The sequence below is a fragment of the Anguilla rostrata genome, chromosome 3 (genome assembly GCF_018555375.3).
Source record: "Anguilla rostrata isolate EN2019 chromosome 3, ASM1855537v3, whole genome shotgun sequence".
In the NCBI taxonomy this organism is placed as follows: Eukaryota; Metazoa; Chordata; class Actinopteri; order Anguilliformes; family Anguillidae; genus Anguilla; species Anguilla rostrata.
Genome location: NC_057935.1, coordinates 7,340,235 through 7,353,754, shown reverse-complemented (window position 1 = coordinate 7,353,754; position 13,520 = coordinate 7,340,235). Strand labels below are relative to the sequence as shown.

General features: G+C 44.4%; 1 protein-coding gene across 6 annotated transcripts in view; it reads left to right on the top strand.

The window, feature by feature from the left end:
• LOC135250009 (RAS guanyl-releasing protein 2-like) overlaps positions 1-13,520 on the top strand; it is a 38,188-nt gene that overhangs the window by 1,380 nt on the left and 23,288 nt on the right. For 4 of the 6 annotated variants that reach the window (XR_010328845.1, XM_064325787.1, XM_064325786.1 and 1 more), the window contains exons 2-4: positions 12,196-12,370; positions 12,682-12,784; positions 13,247-13,303. Coding sequence is in view for 5 of the 6 variants with exons in the window: in XM_064325787.1 (XP_064181857.1) it covers positions 12,301-12,370; positions 12,682-12,784; positions 13,247-13,303 (230 nt within the window). In the remaining variant the exon portion in view is untranslated. Of the gene's footprint in view, positions 1-12,195; positions 12,406-12,681; positions 12,785-13,246; positions 13,304-13,520 lie in introns of those variants that run through there. The other 2 variants (XM_064325788.1, XM_064325789.1) reach the window with 2 other exon arrangements.

Below are 13,520 nucleotides of genomic sequence, written 5' to 3'. Positions count from 1 at the left end.
TAGTAAAGTATCAAATAGCCTACTATTCATTAATGAGTATTTTGGCAGGTAGTATTTTCATAATAATTCGACTTTGGCTGCTGAAACATTTCAGATTGAAAAAAAAAAGAATTATTTAACGATGGGTCAGTATTTTCATTTAGTCTGTCCTGATTTCGATCAGATATCACAAATAGCTTTACTATTACCTACATCTAAATTCATCACCATGTGACCTGATAATGATCCCCCCCACCCACTGGTAGAAATATGGGCAGATGATTACATAGTCACATTGATACAGGTATATGCTGAGTCCCGGATTAAAGATGAATGCTGTATTACCCAACATGCTGTGTGTCTCCAGAGTGCCATAAATTACACGAGCAAAGAGTGAGACTCTGCTTGCTTGATGTTTGTATTGGTCGGCGGATCTTGTTGCTCCATGGCTGGGTGAGCCTGTGCGGTTCGGCCCCCAGATCCTTGACCAGCATGCGGGTTTGTTTCCTGGGATGCCCGCATGCTCGCCTGGGGTCAGGGTCGCCTGGTGCAGGCCCGTGGCTGTTCTCCACGGTGGCCAATGGTACTCTTCATCTGCACCCTCCGCTCTTATTGCTTGGACTGACGGAAGCTTCGCGTGTATCATGTGGGAGATGTGTCTTGAGTTTTTCGTCCGCTGTGAGACCGCTACCGGTGATACTACGCCTGTTTTTGCCGCTGTCATGGTGATTTTCTGCAGCTGTTTTGTGTGACACACTTGCTGTAACCTTTTTACCATCAGCAGCTGTTAAGAGTTGATTAGATGTTAGTGATACCGGTCCTGGGTTTAGTAGCCTCCCTGGTCTGGCCTACAAAATTCTAGGTGTGCTGTCCGAAAGGTTAAAGTCCAGCAAAGGTGTAAGTAGGTTAAAAACGAAAACCATAATAAGGTTAAGGTTGCATCACAATTTTAATCCCCAAGAGATAGAGATGTTTGCACCCCTGTTTTCAGTACTTCATGGACCCTGACTTTGCAAGGATAACACTATTAGGATAACACTATTAGGATAACACTATTTCTGTCATTTTCTATATTTTTCTGATTGGTGGTACATTTTTGATTGGGTTCAAGTTTTGTATGCTTGGATTCTAAGGTACACTTGGGATCATCACCTTGGAGGAAGATGTCTTGCATTGTCACTTATCCCAGGTTTTTGGCTAAAATGTCTTAGTCCTTTCTAGCATTAGTGATGTTTTTTAATCATAACAAGAACCCCTGGATCAGTAGATCTTAGACAGTCCCATAACATCAAAGACCCACCAACATATTTCATTGTAGGCATGACATCCTAATCAAAAAAGGTTACAGCTTGATTTATTACTGGTTAGTCAGACTGTGAAAGGTCACAAAAGGATGGAGAACGCATCCATTTTGCCTGACCATCAACTGTCAGCTGCTCCTGTGACTGACTCATCTTAGTCCTTTTAATCCAGTGCATCATTATTTCGACTGGAATTTCGACCAGAAGCATGCCAATAATTTAGTCCGAGAATAGGCATTCGTATTCCAGTGTATTTAATCTGGTGGATCCCCGGGGGTTCCGTCAGGTGGATTACATTTATGAGAATCGTTTGTTTTTTCGACCGCAAGAGGAAATGGCCTCTATCGTTGCTCTAAGTACTGTCCTTGTTAGTGAACTGAACTGCTTTTTAATTAGTTCCTTTGTTTTGGATCAATGGAAGCTGAAGCAGTTTGTCAGGTTTCATTAAAAAAAAAACAAAAAAAAAAACATACACACACGCACGCACGCACACACACACACACACACACACAAAAAAAACTAATGGATGCTGAAATCACTGGAAAAATCAATCCACAAGAGAGAAAGGCAAATCGGCAGAGAGGTAATTACAGCAAGCCTTGACCCGGAGGCGAGGGCTCTGGGGGCTGCAAGCCTGCTAGGCCTCTCCACTGCGGGCTGCCGAACATACCTAGCCCCTGGCCCCCTCCCCCCCATGATTTCTGCCGCCGTTATTTTCGTGATTAATCGTGGGTTTGAAAAAAAAAAATTGGCCGAGATGCCAAGTCGAAGCTGCGTGAGCAAGCCGCTTCGGGATCGCGGATCTATACTTCGCCGCGCTTTTGAGTGACTCTTCGTCTATTTCGCACAGATATTTCAGGCACAGATCTGCCTGGGTTCTGCTGCGTGGGTTGAGACAAGGAAGAACTGCAGCCAATTATTTTTATTGAAAAACAAATATATATATATATATATATATATATATATATATATATATATATTTTTTTTTTTAAATCAACTATGTGTGAAAATTATGCTTCATATCTGTCCTATAACATTAGTGGTCCCAGCACCCTGTCTCATGCCATTGGGTTGCGTGTTCAGACTATAAAGTAAGACTACAGTGAGTAATTAAGTTCAGTATGTTTCTTACCATGAATATAGTTCTGTTTTGAGGAGTTGAATGGCTTTTATATAATTGCAAATGTACGTAACTAATTATATATATGAGTTATTGATCTTGATATATATTATATATACATAGCAAGATCGATTCTGTAATGCGTTATGAATTTTAAAACAAATATATATATTTTTAATTTTTTGAGGTTGCATAGTACTAGTATAGAAATAGCGCCTGCCTCTTATATTCTGGGCTCTTGGCACAAAGTGAACAGGAAATGGTGCTGGTGGCAGCCTGGAAGCTCAGTAAGGCGGTTCTGTAATCAAACGGGTTCATAATCGGGCCAGATAATCTCGGACTTGAGATTGAGGTGGACTGGTGGAATTTTAAAATCTTGCTCTGATATTAAGAAGCGATGCTGTGTGATTCTTACGATTCTTATGATGATATGGTGCACCTTCAAAAGCTGAGCTTCACACTTGCTCTGTTCGGCGTACCAGAATACCACACATAACCTGGCATGTTTTCGGGTGGCTACGTTGTCTTGGTTTCTGTTTCTAAGGCGGGCCTGTCTTTTTTAAGTCATGTACGCCCAGGCATATTTTAGAGCAAGCACAAGTGGGAATTTGTGTGAAACATCAGGGCTGGATCTCTTTTAAGATGCATAGCAGACAATGGATATGTTGCCTCAGATCCTAAATTGTTAACTGGAACTCATTTATTGACAGTACTTTCTCAGTTTTTTATATATTTTTTTGCACTGACTCACCATGCATAACAGTTAGCTGCAGAGTGTACCATGATTAGAAATACGCTTGCGCTCATGGGGAAATTGAAATTGGAGCGTTTGCATTTTAGGGTTTACTCATTGCATAAAACAGCGCGGTGGTAACAGGAAGTGAAAGTATTTGAAGTGTAGCGTGCACATACTATGGTTGCAACAGGAAAAAAGGATTAAAAGGGCAATTTATGACTTTAAGCACATGCTGAAAAAAACAAAACAAGAAAAGGGCAGTTTTTCTTGCTGCATTTTGTTTTGCCATTGCATGAAAAATTGTCCAGTTTCTTCACTGTTTAAATGATACCCCTGGAAAATCTCATTTGCCCTCACTCCCTGATCCAGTACTAATGTAAATTCAGATGTTAAAAATGAGCACAAGTTCTGTTACTGAGTGTGTTTCAAGATCCTGGGCCAGGTTGTAAATGTTGAAATTTGTCGTCACTTTTGCCTTTTTTATCAAGTATCCACACACAGACACAATACACCTCGGCCCCAGTTATTTTTAGCTTTGCTTTGCGATGTGAACCTGGAGAGGAGAGTCAGTGCTCTCTTTTTGGACTGGTTGGATTCAAAGCCTGTTATGAAAAGCAATTAGCTACAATTTCCCTTTAAACTGCTTGTGCTTTATTAATGACTCCAGTTTAGTGAGCATCCAGTAAAAAAAAAAAAAAAAAACGAAAACCCTGTATCTGTCCACCGAAGGATCGAATTACTCCTGCATTAGAGTTCAATGTCAGAAGCACTGACCAGAAATATGCCACGCAGTAACATTACCTGAACAACCCCAGGTCTTGCATAACCGTTATCTATAAAAGGAGAGAGAGAGGGGAAGAACGGCAGGGAGAGAAAAAGTAACATTATTGTCAATTTCCGATTATCTTTGCATTATGATGATGATGATGATGATGATTATTATTATAATAATTATTATTATTAGTAGTAGTAGTAGCAGCAATAGTAGTTGTATTGCCATTGTTTTGCCAATTATGCCTAATGTTTTTTATAACAGACGATGCTGGTATGTGTCCATATAAACAATGGACAGAATGACCGAGAATTGTAGGTATGGGGAATATATAGAGAAAGATTGAGAGGGAGAGAACAAGAGTGAATCACTGTGGCCTTTGTTTGCTTTCAATGTCTGACACAAGGGCCTGTCTTCCTGTGCTAAACAGCATTGTGTCATGGATATTTAACCCTCTGTGTTTTGGCCATTGCGTGATAAACACAGCACATGTGGACACACACAGTGTGTACAGCTGGGGCTTTGTGAGTGTGGGGCGGTGGAAAGATTAGGACGGAAAGGAGAAGTTGAAGCACAAACATGCTGATTCACACTTAAATACAAAAATACACGCACGCAAGCAAGCATGAAAACATGCACTCACACACACACGCACATACGCACACACACACACACACACACACACACACACACAGGCTTCCGGTACTTGTTATGACGACGGTTGCACATCTGGTGAAGGATAGAAGTAGAACAGGAAGAGTCTGTACAAAGCAAGGAAAGCCAAGCGATTTCCACACAGTTGGACTCTATGATAGATATATAGCCAGATGGTTGCATTAGGAGTTGTGCCACTATCTCACCCACAGTGAGTGTGGAGTTGTCAAATCTAACGCTCTGAATTGACTACTCCTTTCGTCAGGTCCACACTTTATATTTTCTATAGTGCTGAAACAAGGAATTTATTTGTTGCCTATCAAAATAAATATTTGTCTTCCTAAGAAAGTCAGCAAATCGCTTTCGTTCCTTGTAAGGGGACACGAGGCTGATCTTAATCTCAAGAACCACATATTCCACAGTGCAGGAACTTACGCTATTGGGGACATTCAGTAAAAACAAACTTATGTCAATATTTCCACTGCAACACGTTCTTGTCACGCAAGGCATTTGAATGATAAAAAAAATGGAAATCCTGAAACTTTTTCTATGCGGGGACCTCAGGAGGTTATAGTGTGCCACTCTCTGGGTTATCTACTGTATATGTCATTCACCCCATCTCTCGTACTTGTAAATCTGTAAACGTCCTCATTGGCATATGGACAATTTATTCAAATTTCCAACGATGCTCTGCTTGAAAACATGAATTCTTCCCTTTTTATCAATGGGCGGTTATATTAATCTATTGCCATTTTATATTCAAAGGCTTTTCCCTTGTAATCCCTTGAGCGGTTCCATTTTAATGAATCTTGCTGATGCATTCATGAATGCTTTGTGTTGGATGTCCTTTTAGTCTCTTTTTTTTGTTCTTCTCTCATCTCTGTCTCCCTCCCTCTCTCCCTCCCTCCCTCCCTCTCTCTCTCTCTCTCTCTCTTTCGGTTGCTCTGCTTATTTTTGTTCCTTTATCGTTGTTTTCCAGTATGTCTATCTTTTTCTTATGTTGTTTTCCCCCTCCCCTCTCTCTCTCTCTCTCTCTCTCTCTCTCTGTCTCTCCCTTTCATCTGAAGTAAGGCTAATCTCTCTTAGCAGTAGCTACTCTACCCTACGGATGCCCCGGGCTCTGTATTTTGAGGGCAGGAAACAGGGCCCTCCCTGGGCTCTGGGGCTTAAAATAGAAACCGTCAGTAGTCAGACCACAATGGAGGTCTATATCTGTTCCAAGCAGCGCTCAGACACCAACGAAAACCCCTTACAGTTTCCTCAAGCCAGGGCGATGTATAGGATGTGTTGTTGTCCTTCTTACTGGTTCCCATTGAACCCTTTACGGTGTGAGACCACAAACAAAAAAAAAGTGATTAAAATGTTCTTGACCGGGACATTCTAATGCCGGTGTAACAACCGTAGCTGGTAACTGAACGCAATGGAGTTCTAGAACGCTGACTTAGGGTTCCGCAAAAAGCTTTTTTCAGAAAAAAAAATTTCTGAAAAAAACCTACTCTTCAAAGGGTTAACGAGGGCTTTCACAGAACGCAGGATGGCTGAAAAAACAGCCAGTGATTACACGGAGCAATGGTCGATGATTGCTCGCAGGGCGATCAATGAATGCAAATCGCGACGAGTTTTGTAGCGCGGTGTGACAAGGGGCTGTTGGTGTGACCACTCTTCTTGTGTGGCTTGTACTAAATGAACCATTACAAAGATGAATATAAAATTTTTTGAGAATGTCAGGGGCTATCACTAAGTATTTTTATGTTATAACCAAGACTGTGTGTGTGTGTGTGTGCGTGCATGCGTGTTAGAGAATGTGTGTACAAAAGTGTGTATGTGTGTGCTAGAGAGAGTGCGCTATGTTTGTCTGTTAGAGAGTGTGTGCATACGACAGTGTGTGTATGTGTGTGTTAGAGTAGAGTGCGTGTGTGTGTATGGTGTGTGTGTGTAGGCTGTGGTGTATTGTGTGTGTGTGTGTCTGTGTCTGCGTGTGTGATGGTGTCTGTGTGTGTGTGTGTGTGCCTGTGTGTGTGGTGTGTGTGTGTGGTGTGTGTGTGTTGTGTGTGTGTGTCTGTGGGTGTGAGTGTGTGTGTGTGTGTGTGTGTGTGTGTCTGTGCTGTGTGTGTGCTGTGTGTTGTGTGTGTGTGTGTGTGTTGCCTGTGTGTGTGTGTGTGTGTGCCTGTGTGTGTGTGCGTGAGTGTGTGTGTGTGTGCCTGTGTGTGTGTGTGTGAGTGTGCGTGTGTGCGTGTGTGTGTGTGCATCCTCTTTGTGAGAGGAGTACACTGAGTCATGGGGGAGGCCGGCCTGTTCCTCAGTCAATGAGCTCCTTTATGAGAGCGGTGTTGAGATCATGCAGGCATTAAAAAACATGCAGGCGCTCCAGAAAAGGGAAAAAGGGATTCTTCTGCAGTGCTTCTCTTCCACACTCTGTCTTTCCTTTGTGGTCGCTGTAAATGCTCGCCTCTCTATCCACCCTCAGTCCGTGTCCCGGCGCGTGTTTGTACAGCGTGTACAAATTGTAACATTGGTTCAGAGCACAAGAAAATTTTTTTTTTCCAGGGACAGGCATCTTAAGCTCTCCCAGCTCCTTGTCTGTGTCAGTGAAGGTTGCCAATTAGATTCTGAAAGCCAGACTGAACAGTCGATTCTACTGGTGCATTTAAACCGCCCATACCTAAAAAAAAAAAAATTTAAAAAAAAAAGCTGGTTTCAAAAAGAAGGACGATGTCAAGGCAAGGAGAGGATCTTAGGAGAGTATTTTTCTTTCTTGGAGAATTTTGAAGATATTTTTTCCTGGACTCTTTTACAGTTATTTCCAAAATGATCGATCACATGTTGGGGGGAGCAGTGTACTATAATGGTTCGAGAGCTGTGTTTTCAACTTCTAGGTTGCAGGCTCGATTTCCAGGTGGGGCACAGCCGTTGTACCGCGAATCACTTCAGTATGTATCCACCTGTAGAAATAGATTACTTGTATAGAACGTGCACTGTGTAGGTCCTTCAGGAGAAAAGCCTCTGCAACATGCCTCCAGTTGTACTGTAAACGATTTGCCACTGTTACACGGAAAACTTCAGACAGAATTGCGGACAGACTGACAGACAGACAGACAGACAGACAGACCAAATGCGCGTGTGACCAAACAGTGATGTGTTGTGGCTCGGGGCAACAAAGGCCGCAGTCAAAACAGGAGGCGTTTGAAGGACCGGTTTCGGGCGGAGAGCCGTGCTGTGGAGGAGAACCTCTGATCCCTGTGAAATGGAAAAGCCTGCCCGCCAGGAGGCTGTACGGGCGGATCGATCGGCTCAGTCCCCAGTCACCAGGCAACGGGAGATAATCTTTAGCGTTTGCACAGCGCGGGATAATCTGGCGACAGAAAGGCCATTTAAGAACAGGGTTTTAATGGCGGAAGGTGGCCCATCCGCAGAGGTCTCGAGGAGCGGGACGTTGGGTGCGGGGGGGGGGGGGTGGGGGGGCGTAGTTGGGTGGGTGGGGGTGGTCCCTTGGAGTATGAGCCAAAGCACTCGATACGCAATGACATTCAGAGAATGTTTCTAGAAACTTTTGCAGCTTCTCGCCATATTGCACTGCAGTGGTTCGCAGCCCTGTCCCTGGAGTTCTACCTTCACTCCAACCCTAACCTAGTGCACCTCATGCAACAGCTAGAGACCCAGCTGAGCTGCTAATTAGTAGAGTGAGGTGGTGTGCCAGATTAGGATTGAAATGAAAACCTGCAGGATGGTAGATCTCCTCCTCCTGTCCTCTGTGCGAAAAATAGGGATGAGATGTTTCGGCTTGGCGTCAGCCTTTACCCGTCCGCCGACACTGTGCGCCGTGTCGGTGGGTGGACGGCGCCGCCTGCGCTGTCACTCCAAACTGCGTTTTTTCAGCCAGGTTGCCCACGGACCCTGAATCCTGTCAGGCTCTCAGAAGGGTTGATTCACCCAATCAGAGGCTGCCCCGGTCCAATTTAACTTCTCTTTCTCTCTCTCTCTCTCTCTCTCTCTCTCTCTCTCTCTCTCTCTCTCTCTCTCTCTCTCTCTCTCTCTCTCTCTCTCTCTCTCTCTCTCTCTCTCTCTCTCTCTCTCCCTGGTACTGGGAGAGCTAGTGGTGGCAGTGTCTGTGCAGAGTGCAAGAGACTCTCGTCGCCTTGGTGACGGATTTTTGCAATAAATAAATAAATAAACGAATGACCACGCAGGACCAGCAGGACAGAAATGAGACGAGCGCAGAAAGACAAAAAAAAAAGTTAAACGAGTCTCAGGCCACTCGAGCTCGCTCTCCAAAATAGCCCTCATGCCTGCATGCTTCAGATTAGTCTTTCAAAATTCTCTCAACCAATCAAAAAGCGGCCTAATCCACATTGACATTCCGTGAGCAGCTCATTGACAAATGTTCAGTGCGTCCAACCAAACACACTCCCTGGGATGGATATATTTAGAGAGTGACGTTTGCCACCTTCAAAGTGCGTTATGAAATACTGTGAAAAGAGAGGTCCAGAGCTATGGGATGTGTTACAGAGAGCGTGTGTGTGTGTGTGTATGTGTGTGTGTATGTGTGTGTGTTCACACAGCCCCAGGTCAGCCTGCGGTGTGTTCTCACACGTGCGGTTTCCTGAGGCCTGATTTAGCCTGGCTTGGCCCCGCTCAGCTCTGTTCAGGGCTGAGCCGAGCCTTCTCACGCTTGGTCTCCCCCTCAGCGAGACGCAGGAGAGGAGTGAAGAGCTCTCCCCTGTGCCCCCGGTGGCTCTCGGCTGTAATTGCGAGTGTCCGCCTACTGCTCTGCCGCAGTGGTCTGGGGGACGACAGGGAGGGGGGGACGGGGGACGGGGGACGAGGGACGGGGGACGGGGGGGGGAACGCTTTCTGACATCGTTTTGCTGCATTGCCTCTTGTTCCCACGCAGTGAGATGCAGGAGCAGCCCTACGAGCACCTCCCCTCCCCCCAATGCAGCATGATGAGAAGTGAATGACGGTGGCGTTTCAGAGTCCGCCACTGAGCCGCATTGGGTTAGCGTTAATACTGAGCCGACCGGCTCAGTGACAGCGCGGCATTTTTAGAGGCAATCAGCATCAGGTCCTCAAAGCCAGGGCCCTTCTGCACGGAAAATTACCGCATTTCACACAAATATAAGCAGCTCGCTGCATTCTGGTCTGCGAAATACAGAGCTGCAAATTACGACATGAGATGTGTGCTTCGCTGCTTTTTGTTTTTGCGTTTGTTAGTTCTGCTTTCGGTTGAAATCTGGGGTGGCGCGTGTGTTCGCGTGGAGGACCTGCCACGTGTTGCCGTGGTTCCCCTTGGAAAAATAGCCCTGATAAATGAAGAGTACTGAGAAAGCACATATTTCTGTTTTTGGTGGAACGGCAGCCTGTAGGCACACCTCATTTCTGTTTGACCGTACAGGAAACAGTTGTGACATGCCGTCTTGGTTTCAGGAAGTGATAAAATGTGGTTTGAATGTATTTCTGTACTCGCCTTGGTGAGTGCTGTCTGCCTAAATTAGATTGTCACTGTTAAGAATGTGTACAGAGGCAGTCGAACAGTGACAGCCCAAAACCACCAGGGCCCGACCTGCCTGTTGTTCTAAGAAAACAGTTAAAAAATGTTTTTAGAAACAAAAGTAGTCATATGCAGGTCCATAATAAAATCTGATGAATAAACTATAAATATAACATTGCATGCATTTTGCATGCAGCCCCTAATCAGTAACCCTGGATAAGGACATAATTTTTTTTTTTTTAAATGTCATGTTTTGCTGTCAGTTTATCTTTCATGAAACATCGGCTGATGTGTACCACAAGCATTGCTTGTTCTTTATGCCTGAACGTGCTGCAGGGATATGTTTTTATTTAGGTCATGTTATTATTATGACTTTTTGCAGATGGACTAAATTCTGAGAAATATGCAATCCCACAATTCGACATTGACCTGGATACTGTGACACACACTTTATTAGATAATGCTGACATTCACCTTGATCAGGCATTCTTCCTTTGGTGCTCTGTCTTTTCCTCTCAAATGAAAACTGAAAGTACGCAGGTTTGACTGGCATAACCAGGAGAGTTGTTGGCTCGCATTGTGGGTGTGGTGACTGCTGTAAAATCAAATCAATATGTTTTTGTATAGAGCATTTTTCAAAACATTTTTGACGCAAATGTGGTTCACCGGATATTCCGTCTCAGTTCCCACAAAAGCAAGCTGCAGATGACATCGGCAACTTGGGAAAGATCGCCAACTCCCTAGATTGCTCATAGGAAGAAACCAGATGCAGTACGGGAGCCCATCCTCCTCTTGCTTGCTCGAGGTGTGGGTTCATAGTGACCCACATGATCAAATCCAGCCAATTATATTGTTGTACTCTTGAACTAGGTACTTACAACCAGATTTACTTTCAACCAGAAACTGTGCACAAACCGGATAGGCGTGTCTGCTATGCAATTCAAAGGGAGTAGTTATGAGGTCAAGAGGACCGTGCTGGAAAGAGCCAATCAGGAGCTGGATGACATCCTCCCAAAAAACACGCTGAACCGTTCCTTATCCAGCGACTTTTATTACACAAAATGCGTGGTTGCTTGGAGCAAGAGTTGTGAAAATGAAGGCCCACCTACACAAATATTCCTGTGGGAAGGAATCTATTTAGATCAACGGAGTTGCAAAAGACAGGCTTCCTACTTCTTAACATGAAGTGCATTAAGCAGGCTTTTGTCTGAAAAACGGAACATCACACTCACGCTGCGTGCCTTCGTGTTCCCATTTTCAAAGGAAGAAAATACACGCAATAACCAATTACAAAGGCGGACAGAATTCATTTAGTTCAGTGCAGTAATAAAATGGTATATTGTTTAATTTTTGTTCTAGTTTGAATCCTTTTAAACGATGGCCGAATTGCGCTATGCTGTGTAACTCTATTACTGATAAAATTACAGATAAGAATTACAGCCAAACTGTCTAGAAATTCAAGGCAATAAGCTCTTAAATTTTTGTAATTTCCTCCAAACGCCCCATCTGCATTTCTACTCTCTCTGTACAGATGCCCTCGTGGTTAGGAAATCTCTTGTATCATATATTGCCTAATGGTATTTCAGCATATATTCAACAGACTTTCAGACTAACATGATTAAAGAAGACTGCAGCAGAAACTGAAGTCTGTGGTGCGATGCTGTGGTCTTAGCACTTCCTAATTTTAAACCTGACCATATGAGGCTGCTTCAACACAGTCAGGCCTTGCAGTGCTGGAAGCTAAAATTTGACTTAACATAAATGCATACACAAACATACTGACAGCCAAAGATGCTCTGGGCTTTGACCCTCTGTGCTCCAAAAACGCAATTCCCTCACACCAATTTATTGGATGCATGCACACACCTACGTAAGCATGCACGCACTTACATGGATTTGTGTCCACTTTTTCTAGAAAGAGGACATGCTAGACATCTATTATCCATTTGAAGGGTATTTTTATTTGGAAGGTTTTTTTTTTTTTTTCAAAATTCTAAGTGTTCTTGAACTCCATTGATTTCCATTACCACTGGCAATTGTTACATCAGCATTAGAATGTTCTGTTAAGAGCATTCCAATTACATATTTGTGATCTTACACCTCTAAAGTGTTAAATTTTTTTTTTTCGCCTGTGTCTGCTTGCAGAGCAGGAAGGTGACTGAGGTGGAGAGAAGCAACGGAAGAGAGGGAAAGGCCGTTGGAAGCCAGAGGAGGAGAGGAGAGGAGGGGAGGGGAGGAAAGGCGGGCGCGATGGAGTCCCCCACCCAGGATCAGTCGGCGACGGTCGACGAGCTGGTGGACGCCTGCATCCAAGCCTTCGGTTGGTATTTGCAGACCTGTCAATCATCTATCACTGTGAGTCTTGGCTCCACCCACTCACTCTATCCCCCAGAATAGGAAGTGGTAATGCTGCAGTCATTTAAGCCTTTAGAATACTAGACGTCTCCACCTAGAGATTGACGGGGCTGTATGCTAGCTATAAATAATAATGCTATTTCAGTCATCCATTATTCTAGGCCTTTGTCGCTCGCTGAACAACACTGGACCCATCCTGTCTATAACAAAGCTGTTAGATCGTCAGCGTCTGCATGCTGGAGTGTGCTGAACCTGACGTCTATTCCCCTCTCTCAGATGACAAAGGCTCCTTGAAGGAGCCTTCCCAGGTGCGCATGTTCCTCATGATGCATCCTTGGTACCTCCCCTCCACCGAGCTCGCCAGGATGCTCCTGCAGAAGTATCCTTTTGCGATGGTCCTAAGATGGCAGTTGGGGCGTCACCACCCGACTGAGCAAGGGAAACATCGCCTCAGAACGATGTGTGGCTGCCGTCTTGCACTGCTCGAGACCGCTGATCCAGGGTCAGCCTGTATGACCATAACCATAAACGTAGCCATGGTGGGATAAAATCCTTACAGCTGATCCAGGAACAGAGCTTACGCAACCCTCACCAATGTGGGACAAATTCATTCAAAGCTAGCCCAGGGTCAGTGCTTACCTAATCCTGAACATAGCCTCAACCAGTATGGGAAAAATCTTACACCTGAACCACGGAGAGCTTATATGACCCTAGTCATAACCCCACTGTGGGAAAAATTCCTAAGGTTGATCCAGGGTCTCTGCTTAGGGGCTGCATTAAGGTAAAAAAAATGTTGGTGGGAAAGGATATAGGGCAGATATTTCCCTTAACAGCCTGACAGATCCCAGACAGAGAACTGTACTGCTGAGCTCCGGACGAAAATCTGCCACCTAGTCAAGTAAGGCCAGGCTCTCTCGGAACCTACCTGTGATTGTCACGCTTTGTATCTCAATGTAAGAGATGAACCATCAGATACAGCACACTGATGACTGCGGATGTGTATTGTTTAGATTTGGCTGATACCAGTGGTGAAACAATACTTTTAGAACACTGCTTGAATTGATACCTCCTTTAAGATAAAGAGCAAACGACGACATTAAAGAGCAACTTTTTTA